The sequence below is a fragment of the Arvicola amphibius genome, chromosome 10 (genome assembly GCF_903992535.2).
Source record: "Arvicola amphibius chromosome 10, mArvAmp1.2, whole genome shotgun sequence".
Taxonomy (NCBI): domain Eukaryota; kingdom Metazoa; phylum Chordata; class Mammalia; order Rodentia; family Cricetidae; genus Arvicola; species Arvicola amphibius.
Window position 1 is genome coordinate 46,334,297 of NC_052056.1, and position 14,663 is coordinate 46,348,959.

At 44.4% G+C, this 14,663-nt stretch overlaps 1 protein-coding gene across 1 annotated transcript in view; it reads left to right on the forward strand.

Moving 5' to 3' along the window:
- The first annotated feature begins 342 nt into the window (after positions 1-342).
- Positions 343-14,663, forward strand: part of Ccdc80 (coiled-coil domain containing 80) — a 33,754-nt gene continuing 19,433 nt past the window's right edge. Inside the window, exons 1-3 of the mRNA XM_038345535.1 lie at positions 343-1,122; positions 1,580-3,465; positions 10,945-11,101. Of these exons, the coding sequence (XP_038201463.1) occupies positions 1,591-3,465; positions 10,945-11,101 (2,032 nt within the window). The 5' untranslated portion in view covers positions 343-1,122; positions 1,580-1,590. The remainder of the gene's footprint in view (positions 1,123-1,579; positions 3,466-10,944; positions 11,102-14,663) is intronic.

Here is a 14,663-nt window from a genome sequence, read left to right on the forward strand (position 1 = left end):
TTCCAACCTCAAACTCAAAGCATAAACCAGGCAGAAAGAGATAAAAATACATGCGTGGAACTATAAATAGATGCGAGCTGTCTGGACATGCACTGCCAAGTTCTGTGGCCCAAGTGAGCAGCTGTCTCCAAGAAAATCAGTCAGGTGGAGAAACCTGAGGATTTTCCCCTTTCAGACCTTAGTGTGAGAATCGACAGGAAGGGAACCATCCCTGATGGCTCGGTACGGCACAGAAGGGGTTAAGTCCCCAGTCCTCCCATTCTGAAGTGATTTACAATGATGTGTGGTGTTTCAAAACTTTCCCCAGCCCAAGCACAACTCTCTCCCCTCTCACCAGGTTCACTGACTCTCCCTGTACTGAAATGGAAAGGAGGCGTGTTTTGCTGATCTGGTAAATTCTTAGTGAAGTTTTCCTGATTTCCAGCGGCTGCTGTTGTTTGAGTTTGGTTTGGAGCAAACCTGAGGTAGTCTTGACATTTCTGGAATGGAATCCAGATGAGGAAGAAGAAATCCGAGGAGACGGAAGAAAGAGGAGAAAAAAAAAGGTGGGGAGAAATAAAGGGAGGAGAGACGGAAGGAAAGGGGGAAAGGAAAACTCCCTTTCCCCACATTCGCAGTCCCGTTTCCCCGCAGCCTGGAAAACATATTAATCCCAGTGCCTTTACGCTCGGAAACAAAGGGACTTTGCCAGACTGTGTGGGAAAAGGGAGATAAGAAAGAACTTGGAACTCCACAGAGGACAAGAGTGAGATTCAGAAATCCTTAAGACTTCACTTTAAGGAAAATCCCCGAGGCAGCAAAGGACCAGCTCATACAGACCCAGGAGAAACTACAGACAAATGGAGATGCGAACAGTTCCTCGGAGGAACGCAACTTTCACCTCGTCTCCCTGGACCAGAAGGTAAAAAGACACAGGCAGGCAGGAAAAGGATCCATCCAGCTCCACAGGCTGAGCTTTCTGGGGCTGCTTTCTCCAGCAGGAGCTGCAGCACACCCCTTTTATATTGCTCACCCTCCAGAAGACGGAGGGCTGGAAGGAAAGTTCATCTAGGAAACTGTCCTGGGGACCAACCTTCCCATTTCTCTGGAAAGCCTGCGCACTCCACCTCCATGAACCACGACGTAAGTTCATGCGCAATCTTTGCTTTTTGCTTATTGCTTCGCTGTTGCTTGTTTGAAGACATGAAGTGTGAATGTTGTCATAATTACAGCGCTCGGTTTACAGTGTCTCTGGTGCATCCAGAGCACAGCTGGGGCAGTGCAAGCCTTGCCTGCCGCCCCGCCAGGGAAGCAGGGTTGGATTTCCTGCTTAAGGACTGCCTCTGCTAAGCCCTGACACTCACAGAAGCGTGAATGCAACAGGCTCTCACCCTGCTTTGTCTCATCTTCCCTCCCTCCCCTTTCTTCTCTAGCTACCCCTTCCCTTTGGCCAAGATAGAGAGATAGATGACGCCCAGCTCTGTTTGCTATTAATGATTTTTTTCTTCTCTCTCTCTCTCTCTCTCTCTCTCTCTCTCTCTCTCTCTCTCTCTCTCTCTCTCTCTCTCTCTCTCTCTAATTATGACTCCTCTGCATCAAGTGGGTAGCACAATGATGTGGAAAATGGGACTGCATTTCATCGTACTGTTGGCCATGTGGCTGGTGTGTGGATCAGAATCTCATTCTCCTATCTTGGAAAGAGACAGTCACACAATGCGCAAAGTCTCTTTGGCCTCTCCAATCAGCACTAGGTCCGCTCGATATCTGAGGCACACGGGGAGGTCCGGTGGAACTGAGAAATCCACTCAGGAAGAATCAAATCTTCAGCCTTCCCAAAGGAGGAAGAGTGTACCAGTGTTGAGATTAGCTCACCCGAAGGTGAGGCCAACCCCCTTAGGTGTCGATGGAGTCCCAGTCAGAACTGAGTTGAGACCAATCGCTAGGAACTCTCCGCGTGAGATGGTCCGTGATGAGGGGTCTTCTGCTCGGTCAAGAATGTTGCGTTTCCCTTCTGGGTCCAGTTCTCCCAATATCCTGGCCAGCTTTGCCGGAAAGAACCGGGTGTGGGTCATCTCAGCCCCTCACGCCTCAGAGGGCTACTACCGCCTCATGATGAGCCTCCTGAAGGATGACGTGTATTGTGAGCTGGCTGAGAGGCACATTCAACAGATAGTGCTCTTCCACCAGGCTGGTGAGGAAGGGGGCAAGGTACGAAGGATCACCAGTGAAGGCCAGATCCTTGAGCAGCCCCTGGACCCCAATCTCATCCCAAAGCTGATGAGCTTCCTAAAACTAGAGAAGGGCAAGTTTAGCATGGTGCTATTAAAGAAAACTCTGCAGGTGGAGGAGCGCTACCCTTATCCCGTCAGGCTGGAGGCCATGTATGAGGTCATTGATCAAGGCCCCATCCGCAGGATTGAAAAGATGAGACAGAAGGGTTTCGTCCAAAAGTGTAAGGCCTCGGGCATAGAGGGCCATGTGGTCCAGGAAGGGAACAATGGTGGCGGAGGAGCTGGAAGCACGGGCCTAGCCAGTGAGAAGAGGAAAGAGGACCCAAGGAGAGTACAAGTCCATCCCACCAGAGAGCCTCAAAGAAAGCTGGCCACCACCAAGGCAGCCACTCCCCAACCTTCCCCAACCCCAAGGGCCACCACTCTTCTTCCTACTCCAGTCACAATGGCCACTCGTGCCACATCCCGAATGGTGACAGTAGCTGCAAGACCTACAACCACGACTGCCTTTCCAACCACCCAGAGGCCCTGGACATCCCGGCTGCATCCTTTCTCAGTCTCCCACGGGCCTCCTGCAACAACTGAGGTGACCACGGCCAGGGCCACTTCCGTTTCAGAGCAGCTCTACCCTCTGTCTCGGAAGGAGCAACAAAGGGAGAAGCCACAGGCCACCAGGAGGCCCAGCAAAGCCACCAACTATGGGGGCTTCACAGCAGCCCCACCCACCACCCTCTGGGAGGGCAGCACAAGAGCTGTGGGCACAAGTCGTTTCCGCGACAACCGGACAGACAGACGAGAACATGGCCATCAGGACCCAAATGTGGTGCCAGGTCCTCACAAGCCCGCAAAGGGGAAGCTGCCCAAAAAGAAGGACAAAATTCTCAGCAATGAGTACGAAGCGAAGTACGACCTCAGCCGGCCCACGGCCTCTCAAGGGGAGGAGGAACCGCAGGTGGATAATATTCCCTCCCAGAATGCAAAGGAGTCGAAAAAGCCCGAAAAGCTCGGGAAACCTGAGAAGGAGAAGAAAAAAAAGGGGAAGGGTGTGAAACCAGACAAGCTACTCAAGAATGAAAAGCAAGCCAAGAAAGCCGAGAAAAAGAGCAAGCAGGAGAAAGAAAAGAACAAGAAGAAAAAGGCTGGTAAACCAGAAGAGGATGGCTATCAGAAGCCCACACCAAAGCAACTCCCACCGAGTCCCAAGAAGTCAGTGAGCGACCTGCTGGGCTCTTTCGAAGGCAAACGAAGACTCCTTGTAAGTAATCTCTTTGGCGTTTTTGCCAGTGTGCTAAGGTGGGACATTGATGGGCTTGTTGTGTTGTGTATGCTATAAAATCATATTTTGGATGATAGACGGGGGCTGAGCCTGCCTCATGTCCAGGAAGGTTGGGACAGGGTGTGGTGGCTCATGCCTTTGACACTAGCACTTGGGAGACGGATGGATTTCAGTGAGTTCTAGGTCAGTCTGGTCTACATGACAAGTTGGTTGCTGTGATTGTCACAGACGCGTTTTAAGCTGGTGGGTAGGTATCCTCTCTCTTCTGGAGCGCTCCCTTTTCCATGGCTGTCCCAAATTACTAGGAAGAGCAGAAAGAATCCCAGGATGGCATGTGGACTGAGCTGTTTGCTCTGGTTTCTAGAGCCTCGGAGGTGTGTATGAATTTGGAGTCAGTTGTCAGTTTCTCCCGAAGCTGTATTGGAAATGGGTATGTGTGCCCATGTTAGAGGAAAGGTGATAAGCCGTCCACACTTCTGTTTAGCCTGCTGTCCTGAAAACCACTAGTGTGCAGTGTGCACATACATATCAGGAAACTTCTCTTTGAACATTACTTGCCACTGTCTGTAAAATGGTAAGAAGGATTTAGATAAATTGGAAGAAGGCATTGGGCAGGAACAAGCCAAGGCTAAATGGAAGGTCTTTTCTCATCAAGGACAGGAGAAGACTCCTCTTGCTTATGACTCCTTCTGAGTGCTTCCATGTTTCAGATTTCTGCTCTAACTCTGACTTTGTAACACCACAGTGTTAGCCTGGGCTGCCAAGGGGGAGTTTAATATGTTACACATAATATATAGTAAGAGACCAGCAAGTTCATATTGGGTGAGGCAAGTCATGCATGCTTTTCTTAGATATCAGTGGAGAGAGCCATGTAAGGCCATTGTGACCAGCACACCCATCCTCCTGAACACAGGACCTGACTCCTTGCCTACATTCATCTTGCGCACTAGACAGGCACCCTTCTCTAAGGCATTCCTCGAGAATTTTTCATGTTGCTTAATGTGGCCTAAATTTGTATTAATGATCTGAGCAGAGAGACTCTTGACGGCCATGTATCTTTAGTGGTTTCAAAATGTTTAAGTGCACATTTGGAGTGTTAGCCAGAGCAGAGGCCTTTGTGGTATTTGCTCTGGGTGGAGCATGTCCTGAGTTTTCTTTTCATCTCCATCAATGGAGGTGTCAGGGAGTAGAACAAAACCTAAGGTCTGGCTCATTTTGAGAGACAGAAAGAGAGAGTTCCAGAGAGAGAGAGAGTTCCAGAGAGAGAGAGAGTTCCAGAGAGAGAGAGAGAGAGAGAGAGAGAGAGAGTTCCAGAGAGAGAGAGAGAGTTCCAGTGAGAGCAGAGAGAGAAAGAGAGAGAGAGAAGAGAGAGAGAGAGAGAGAGAGAGAGAGAGAGAGAGAGAGAGTCAGTCCCAATAGTACTTTCTGTAAGTTCATGGCATTTTAAACCAGATTTCTCAAGTGACTGCACAAATTGAGGCAATCAAGTGATAGTCTATTTGTTAAAGTAGTTTAACAGCTGCTTGTATAATCCCAGGATCCACAAACTGTCCCAATTAGAGCCATGAGAATCACTGATTTAAAGTAGAACTCTAGCCAATACCTGGATATTTGTCCAGGATCTGTGGAGCCAAGCTGCTCTCTTGGGGGCGTGGGAAAGCCTTACCACTGAGTACCTGGGACTTTGCCCAGCCCACTAAAGCAGCCTCTCACCCAATTCTGTCCATTTAGACAACAAGGCAGGCAGAGCACTCCTCCTGGCTAGAGTTTAAGCACAGAAAGAAGTAATCAAGGGTAAAATGTCAGGATTGTAATTGTGCACCCGTCTGACAAATACTCTCATTGCCCCAAGCGGGTAAGTCAAAAGAAAGAGGTTTTCATACTCTATCCCTGGTGTTAGCTGTGCCTTCGATTTCTCTTGCCTGCACCCTGCTCTCTGTGTTAGGAATCTGGGATGCCCAACTGGGGCTTCTCCACTTTTAACAGCATCCCTGATCATAAATTGTTATCAAATGAAACTCAAAGGATAGCTTCTGCTGATGTCATCTGAGGAAAGACAGAAACCAGCCGGAATTGCTTCTGCCTATGTTGGCTCTTTGGAGCTAGCCAGAGAATCAGGTTTGTTATTAGAAAGAAAATCCCAACAGGGCACAGTTCAGTCTGTCAGTCCTGAGTGGGGCCAGCTGATCATATCACAAATGTGTCTTCTGAAGTGCTAATGATGTATGAAGAGAGAATGGAGTAGAAAAGATGAGAGGGAGCTGCCATGATACCACAACAATGCTTCCGGGTAGACGGCATTACTCATGCATGAATCCCTTCCCACTCACTTTTCCCATCAGTCTCTGCTGATGTTATTCAGGAAATGTGGCGATTCAATTAGCATTCAGGAAAGCTGAGCCGTTTTGAGCTGTAAAGTATGGCAGAGAACATGGGCTTCTAGCCTTGACTTAACCTGGTGTGCTTAAACTAAGAGCGGCCTTGCATTCCAGGAAATGGTGTGGGCTTTCTGGCTCATTTCTCCAGCTTTTCAGTAATCAGATCCTTGACTCTAATCTATCATAAACCCCTGGTGCTTTGTATTCATTCATGCCATTCTTTGGATGTGAAAACATCCCATAACTGCTGTTTAACCGATTACTCAGGGATACTCTAGCAGCAACTGTGTAAGTTGTGGTTGAGCGAATGGCTTCTTTGAGGCTTTCAACTGCATTACAGATAGATCCAGGTGCCATGCTTTTAAGTCAGAGCGCAATCCTTTAAGCCCTTTGCCTCTCAGCTTCTTAAAAAGAGCAGATTCTACCTGTGAGATGCTTTATTGAAGCTTCATGGTTCTGTTCTCACAATTCCTACAAGGAAAGGCTTATTTACCTTCTTTCCCAGATGAGAAACCACAAGTTTAGATTTCTTGAGACATTCACCCAAGGCGTGTAGCTATTATGTAGGAAAGACCTTGTCTCTGTTCAACTTCAAAGTCAATCCACACTCAACCTCCCTTCCACTGGGGCCTTGGGAAGTATATGCCCCCCCCCCCAAAAAAATGGGAAATTGGAGAATAAAACTGTCCATTAATAAAGTATGAACATTTAAAATTTCATTTTGGGGTTAGTGAGATGGCTGAGCAGGTAAAAGTAAGTACCTGCTACCAACCTTAGCAACGTGAGTTCAGTCACCAGGTCCCACATGGTAGAAAGAGAACCATCTCCCAAAAGCTGTCCTCTGGCCTCCACATGCATTGCAACTCCCCACACCCCACATGTAATAAATAAACAATATAAATAATAAACAATAGTTTTTAAAAACTTAATTTTGAATTTTGAGTTATCAAGACAAGTGAAGAAACGGTTACATTTTTATAGGAAGTGCAAAGGTTGGGTCACTATCTTTCCTATGCAGCTCAACTCTGGCTCTCCGGGCAGTGGGTGGAGAACAGTTGACTGAATCCATTTTTCTCTCCCTTCGATCTGCTTGCTGCCCATTTGGGGGCTACAGAGATGGTGGACAGCTATTTAGCACTACATTGCTGGTCCTTACAGAGGGTAGCTAACAAACAATCATTTGGTGGCTCTTAGATGCACCCAGTGACAGCTCACAGGGACCTTCCGTATGTTGAACCACACAAATGCAGGCTCAAGCCTCAGCTCTCTTTGCCGATGGAATCTCCTACAGTCCAAGTGGGCTAATATCGTCAACTCTGCCACAGAGACTTGGGAACTGAGATAACAATCTACTTACTTGGTTTAGTTTTATAAAAGGGTTTAAAGTTCTGTTTTACAAGGCAGTCTCCAAGACTGAAAGCTAGTTTATGGAATCCTTTAAAAATCTCGCGTTTCAAGCCTCACACAGTACTCAGTCTAAGCGAAGACTGAAAATATGTCAAATCTTCTGACTCCTGTTTGTTCCCTTTACTTATACAACCAGGTTTCATTCTCCTCTAGGACTCATTGACCCAATCACACCATTGGAACAGAAACACAAATCAGATCACAGGACAACTGTAAATTCAGGACACATGTGCTGAGTTATTGCCATTAATCTGGCAAAAGACCAAATGGCAGGACCCTTCACTGAGGAGTACTATGGTGTTTCTTCTAGGAAGAGAAAACTGGGAACATAAGCAGCATTAGAACTGCTGCCAAGCTGAAAAATAATAGATATGACAGAGATGTCAACACACAGGGAAAGACTCTGACATGTCAGGTGACCAGCTGCTACCGATTCCCTGTGCAAACTCCATGAGCAGATGAAGTGTTAGGAAAAGGCTTTCCATCTGGCTTAGGGGCTTTGTCTAGATGCATGCATAGTCAGGGATCCTCATGCTTCTGAGTTCTCTCTGCCCTGATATGAATGGACCGATCTCTAGCTTGTAGAATGTAAACCAGACAGCATGGAACAAAGGATAGCTTCATGGTCTGAGATCTTAGTGCCTTAAAGAACTTGATGTCAACATAAAATATATGTAAAGGAGATAGAAAATTTCCACGCGTGCTGTGCAGACCAGTAGAACTGTAATTAAAAGGAGTGAGTCTTTGAGATAGGGTAATGGAGGAGGATGTGGGAGGCTAGAAGACATGGACAAGCACAGATGGTAGGAGAGTCAGTGAACTAGTCAGAGGCAACAGACATGCATGTGTTTGGATGCATAGCCCCGGACAAATATGTATTATATTGTTCAGTGCCTGAGACTTATGGAGTTTGCAGAGAGGTTGCTCCATGGTAAAGATGACAAAGGTGAGAGGCCACAGGCTGTCCAGGGGTTGAAGTAAGACAAAAACGTCAGGCCTCCTACTCTGATGGTAGACATCACCCTTTCCTCTGTGCCATGTTGCCCAAAAGTTGCTTTTATTTCATGGTCGGAATTGGTCTGATAACAAGTGTAAAGAGGGCACATAAGCCTAGGAAGAGAGCCTGCAAGGCCAGAAGCCAGGAATCGAATCATGCAACATGAACATCGCCTGTCTGGTGAGTTAAAGCATCCCTGGGCAAAAGCTCCCGGTGAAAATAAGCCTGTGAGGATGTTCTTTCTCTCAGGTTCCTACTGGGCATCCGTGGCCTTTCTTTTTTGTATACCTATGTGGAGGAAGCTGGCATGCAAGGGAGGAAGGGCATCTCTGAGATTACATATTGTCTAAAATTCTTAATTATACATGCCCGGGAGGAGAAGACTGGAGGAAGCTTTGAGAATTCTTAAAATATGGCTGTGGACCACAGGGCTCCATGACAAAGGATGAGGCAAAGAAAGGAAGCCTGGGTGTGGATACGAAGCGAGAGGACAGTAATTATCACCCATCTAGCGTCTGGGAAGCTGTGCCGTGGAACTTCCTAGAATATATTCTAAATACAGGCTATGAGTTCAAAATCTTGAACAGTCGAATTTTCGCCTTTGTTTTCACTGGTTTATGTTCTCACTTAAGCAACATTTTGCTCATTCCAAAATGGACTGTTTATGAACAAAGACACGCCGAGAAAGAAAAAGAAAAATCTAGAATATGTCAAGTTAAAATAAAATTTCTTCCTTCCCTATCAAAACACATATAGCTAATTAAAAACAAACTAACAACTGAAAATACGATCAATGTATCTTTTTAAAACCACCCTAATGTTTTTTTCTTCGGGCTAAATCTGAATCAATGAATGAATTTTAAGCAGTATGAGGAATTTTAATACTTTCCCTCATGGAAAAGTATCTCTTAACACATATTTCCTGCCATTATGTCCACATGAACAGGCATGAAACACAACAACAAAATTGAGCTGAAACTTGTCTGCTTAAAATGATGAACTATAAAATTTCTTAAAAAGCAAAACAAAAAACTTTTGCTACTGTTTCACTCAAAGGCTTCCAGAAGCATTTAACTTCCTGGAGGGAGTGTTTAGTCAAGCACAGAGATTTCAGCAAGGAAAGCTTGTAGGTATCAATAAACAACTCTGAAGGAGGAAAAAAAAATAAACAGCAAGATTAATTTGGAACCAAATTTCCTGGCCATTTTTGATTAAAAAAAAAAATATTTGACAGAGGTTACCAGCATAGGAACATCTCCCACCAAAAATGCTAAACTGCTAGACACAGACTTTAGAAAGAGTTTATAAGTTTTGAGTGAGTAAATAGAAAAATGGAATGTTAAATTTAAATATGGCTGAATGTAAGAAAATGTTTACAGGAACAAAAAATATAGGGACTTGCTTCCAAGCCCTGTCTATGGTGAGCCAACAAAGGATGCCTGGACAGGGCTCACTGTAGACACCTGCCATGCGTGTTCCAGAAGATCAACAAGACCTGGCCATCATCAGAATGCATCTTCATGTCCTCCCTTTTCCAAGACAACCAAAGTGCTGCTGCCCATTCTTCGCATGCGGAAAATAGGTTTAGTTTCAGCTTGGAAAATCTGTGACATTGGAGAAAGTTTTTTAAAAAGGCAACTAAAATGAACAAAGTACCGGAGAAGTTTTCCTGTTAGGGTAGATTCGAAACATTGTAACATTCTAGAGGATACAAGACAGCCTAGGTAATTAACAAAGTACATACACGTATACATGTATATACACAAGCATACATACACATCCATACAAACATGCATACATTCATACATAGAATAACCAAAGCATACTCATTTCAACCAAAGCAAAAGAAAATACAGCGCCCCAGATGGCTAGAGATCAAAATACCTTAGCTGTATTTTTCCTTCAGAAGTCAGGAATCATAAAATATGGATGAAAATCCCAGATCTACTTTAGAGGCAAGGCTAAAGTGAGACAGTTAAAGCCTTCCTGATGGGGTAGGGTTGAGCTCTAGTATCAGAATTGCTGCTTTGGGCCGAGTGTGACAGCAAATACCATCTGTGTGGCAAAATATAGCCCCCAAAGCCACCATAAAAACTGTCTTCCATGTTGTCTAATAAAAATTCTATTCCACAGTGTGCAGGCCTGGCTCTGAAACTCTTTAAACATTGCGGAAGTGAAAAAAAAATATTGAACTAGCCTGATTAGTTAGTTAAGATAATGGAGATCAAAATAGAGGAAGGCAGATAATTATTGCATGTCAGAAATTCATGGAATGTTGACAGACTTGAAGAAGAAAAGTTTCTGTGTGCCCACAAATAGGAAAGCCACAGTACAGATAAAATGAAGGTGAATTAGAGAACTGAGGAGAGGCATCAGAACTATTTGGACTTGGTTCTGTTTTACTTTAAAAGAGAAGGTTAAAAAAGAGAAGAAGAAAGAGAAAAGAAATGAATGAATGAAGAAAGAGGGGGGAGAGAGGGAGGAGCGAAGGAACAAAGGAACAAAGGGAGGAAGGAAGATAGACAGTCTAAATGATCATTTGTGTCTTGATTATGCAACTGTCTAAGAAAGCAGTTTATAGTTTAGATGCCCTCTGCTCTCAGTTGTCTCTGGGTTCGGCCTCCTCGTGACCTGAGCACTATGAACTAATGGTTGCTTATCCTCCCATGCCTCCAGCTGATCACCACTCCCAAGGCTGAGAACAACATGTACGTGCAGCAGAGGGATGAGTATCTGGAGAGCTTCTGCAAGATGGCTACTCGGAGGATCTCTGTGATCACCATCTTTGGTCCTGTCAACAACAGCACCTTGAAGATTGACCACTTCCAGCTAGGTGCATTAATCATTTATAATTTTGGTTTTTTGTTTGTTTGTTTTTGCCTCTTATCTGGGGTGGACCAGTTGTGGGAGAGTTCTTGGGTGGGGGTTAGAGGAGATCAAAAGAAACATTGTAATTTCTGGAGGGTTCTTTGGCTGTAATGACAGAGATGATGTCTGTCTGACTGTCTATCTATCTATCTATCTATCTATCTATCTATCTATCTATCTATCTATCATCTATCATCTATTCATATCTATGCAACCAGGAACACTCTGGCTTAAGGTGTTAGCATTTTAAAACAAAAAATATGTAATACCCTCTCCCTTTTTTTCAAGTCAGAAAGATGGTGGGAAATGAGAAAAACATAATATGACTGGGGGAATGATAGAGCATGCAGTCCCTTTCTCTTGGGTCCTGAGTCCTCTTGCCTGTGAGCGGCACCCATCAATATGGCTATGTGTTCTATGCTACAAATGATTCATCCCATCATACATGGGGACCTACCAGACCCCTTGACTCTGGCAAGCCTGGAGAGGTAATTAGCTTGAGTTAGAAACTGTTAGCCTAAATGAAAAGTCACTGAAAATATGGGTTGAACTTCACCCAAATCCTTTTGGAGAGTCGAAGAATTTGGTTGAACTTTAGCGTTTTCACAATTTTCATGTTGATGGTGTGTATGAGGCTCATGAGGCACCGCTGGCCTCAGGCAGCTGAGTAATTCACAGCTGTTCCCATGGGCTTGCTGAAGAGTCGCTGATGAGCTAAGCCTCATGTTCAGAAGGCTGGAACCAGAGGCAATGGCTTCTTTTATGTTTTTTAATGCATAAAACACTTTATGTAACAATTGTGTGTGTGTGTGTGTGTGTGTGTGTGTGTGTGTGTGTAATTTTGGTCATTTTTTTTATCCCCAATTGCCCTCTCTGATACCTCCTCCCTTTCGCACTGAAACCCTTCTTCCTGACAAAAGTTTTATCTTCTAGAAAATCTTTTCTTAAACACTAGTCCACTACTTTTGTTCTTTAGCTACAATTAAAGTTCCTTGAATTCATTTTTATATTTTATTATCCTCAATATTTTTCATAGAATATATATTCCATATTCTATACTCCTGCAAGTATATGAAAAGATTAACATTCACAAAATAATATAACATAGCTCAGATTTTTCTGATGTGAGATCTTGGTTAAAATGACACATCTGTTCGAATGATGGTGTCAACTTGATTTGCATATGAACTAGTTTTCTGAACTATGCGCTTTTAATTGTGACAACAACATTAAAATGAGATCTATTGTCTTAACAAGTGTTTTGCTGTAAAGTATAGTAATCTAAGTATAGGCACAATGCTACCCAATAGTTCTCTGGAATGTGGCTGTCCATTTTCAGCTATGTGTTCTCTTTCATTAGCTCACTGTCCCCTGAGGTGGCTCAAACTACAAATAAATAACATTCTTCTTGGAGCCCCATCATAAATCGCCATGGATGAGTAGCTGATTTGTGAACTCTATCCCTCTGCAATGTGGATGTTTAGAGACGGGAACACTGTCCTTAGTCAACAATACCCAGATACAGTACTCACACCTTTAATCCCAGCACTTGGGAGGCAGATGCAGATATATCTTTGTGACTCTGAGGGTAGCCTGGTCTACACGGTTGAGACTGCCTCAAAATATGAAAAACAACCATCAACTAAAACCAACAAATAAAAGAAGTCGTTCTGGAGGCCAGTAAATCCACATCCAGAGTACAATTTATTTGTTATGTGATCTTGAGCAGATTAGCTATTAAGTCTTTAAAGAAATCAATCCTCCTTCCCAGGCTGTGGTGAGGATGAAATTAGATTGTGTGGACACATCCTTGCTGATAACAGGCACTATTCTTGTGGCTGTTCCTTATCACCACTGTTGAATCAGGTAGCAGTTTGGAGGTCAAATGAGCTGTCACAGTTGCCCCCAGGAAAACAATTGCAAGAGCTCTCTGCTTACTATAGAATGCTGACTTGCAACTGCTCTTTCAGGTCAGATTGCATTAGCTCTCCTGATGATGAACAGAGAAGCCCAGGAGAATAACAACAGAAAGGCATATTTAGTGGTTAACAGGGATTCAAACTATTTGCTTCCCGGAGTTTCACACAGTCGCTTGAGCCAGCAGGCTCCATGACACTCCAGATGTCTGGAGAGGAAATGGGCCTTCAATCCAGCACAGACAGGTGCTGGCAGATGATGAAAGTCCTTCCCAGCCAGGTGTTCTCGGTGTCAAATGTGCTACCTACCAACTCTTCCACAGAGTTCCCATTCCTTCCTTAGTTCAGAGGAGTTTGGAAAAGTCATCAATCCTGGTAGAGTCATATTCTAAGCATCTGGTACCGCCTTGGAAAATTTTTAGCATTATTCTGGTGTTTTCTAGAAATCTGGATTGAATGTGAGCTGTAGGGGGATGAGGTTTTGTTGCTGCTGTTGTTGTTTTTCTGATTTATTGCAAGTCAGGTCTTGTAGTTTACAACTCTGTCTGCAAGAGGGACAGCACTGGACTGATTTAGAGGCAGGGGAGGATCTCTCACCTAATTCCTGGAAGGTCCTTCCCTCCCTGTGCTGTGACCCAGGTTACCCTTGTGAGAAAGACTCGTGGCTCTTTCAGCCAAGGCTGGGAGTCAGTTATGGGAAAATAAAACTTGGCGTGAGCCGCGGTCTCAGTGAACCAAATCCCAGCTTTGTCTGATTTTCATCTGGAAGTCTGTCCAGTGGCTTTGCTTCTCCTTAAATATGAAGCAATTGCTGTGTTTTACTAGGCCTTGAAAGCAGATGCTGATAACCAGACACAGTGTAGGCTGCCCTCACCCGCTGGTCCATCTTGTTAAAGGTAGTTGTAACATCTGGTGTGGACCTAAAACACTAGGAAACTTAACTTAAGGATTCAGACATTAGTCTAAAGAAAGTCATGAGGCTTGGGCAAATTCCAATGCCCTCTGGGTTTTGCCAATACAGTTGTATGAGATGCTAAAATAGAACCACACATAAAGGCATTCTTTACTGTTATTATGTAAAATGTCACTGGAGCGTAAGAGTACTGGTGTTGAGTGGAGAGGTCATAGACAGAATTGATCAATATAGGAAGAAGTTGCTCGGTAACAGTTCTTTATTAAAGAATGAAATGAGGAGGAAGAATATAGCACATGAGGATTTTTTTCCTAGAAAAATATAAAGTTGAAAATTACTTTGACATTGGTATTAGATCCCCAAATATTAAGGGCTAAAACACAAGGAATACTTTAAATTCCCTTCCTCTCTTCTTCCCTCCCTCCATCTCTCCCTCCCCTCACCCTGCCATGAGTGTATGTGTGTGTTTATATGTGTGTTCTGTGTAGATACCTCACCTTCTCTGAGTGTGACTACATTCAGAGGCCATAGGAAGACATCTGATGCCTTCCGTTCCTCTCTACCTTATTCCTCTGAGACAGGGTCTCTCATGGAATGTGAGCATATTGTTTCCACTAGGGGTCCCAGTATCTGCCCGTTCCACCCACTAATGCTGGAGTTATGGGTTTTTACATGGTTAAGGGATTTTAACTTAGGTC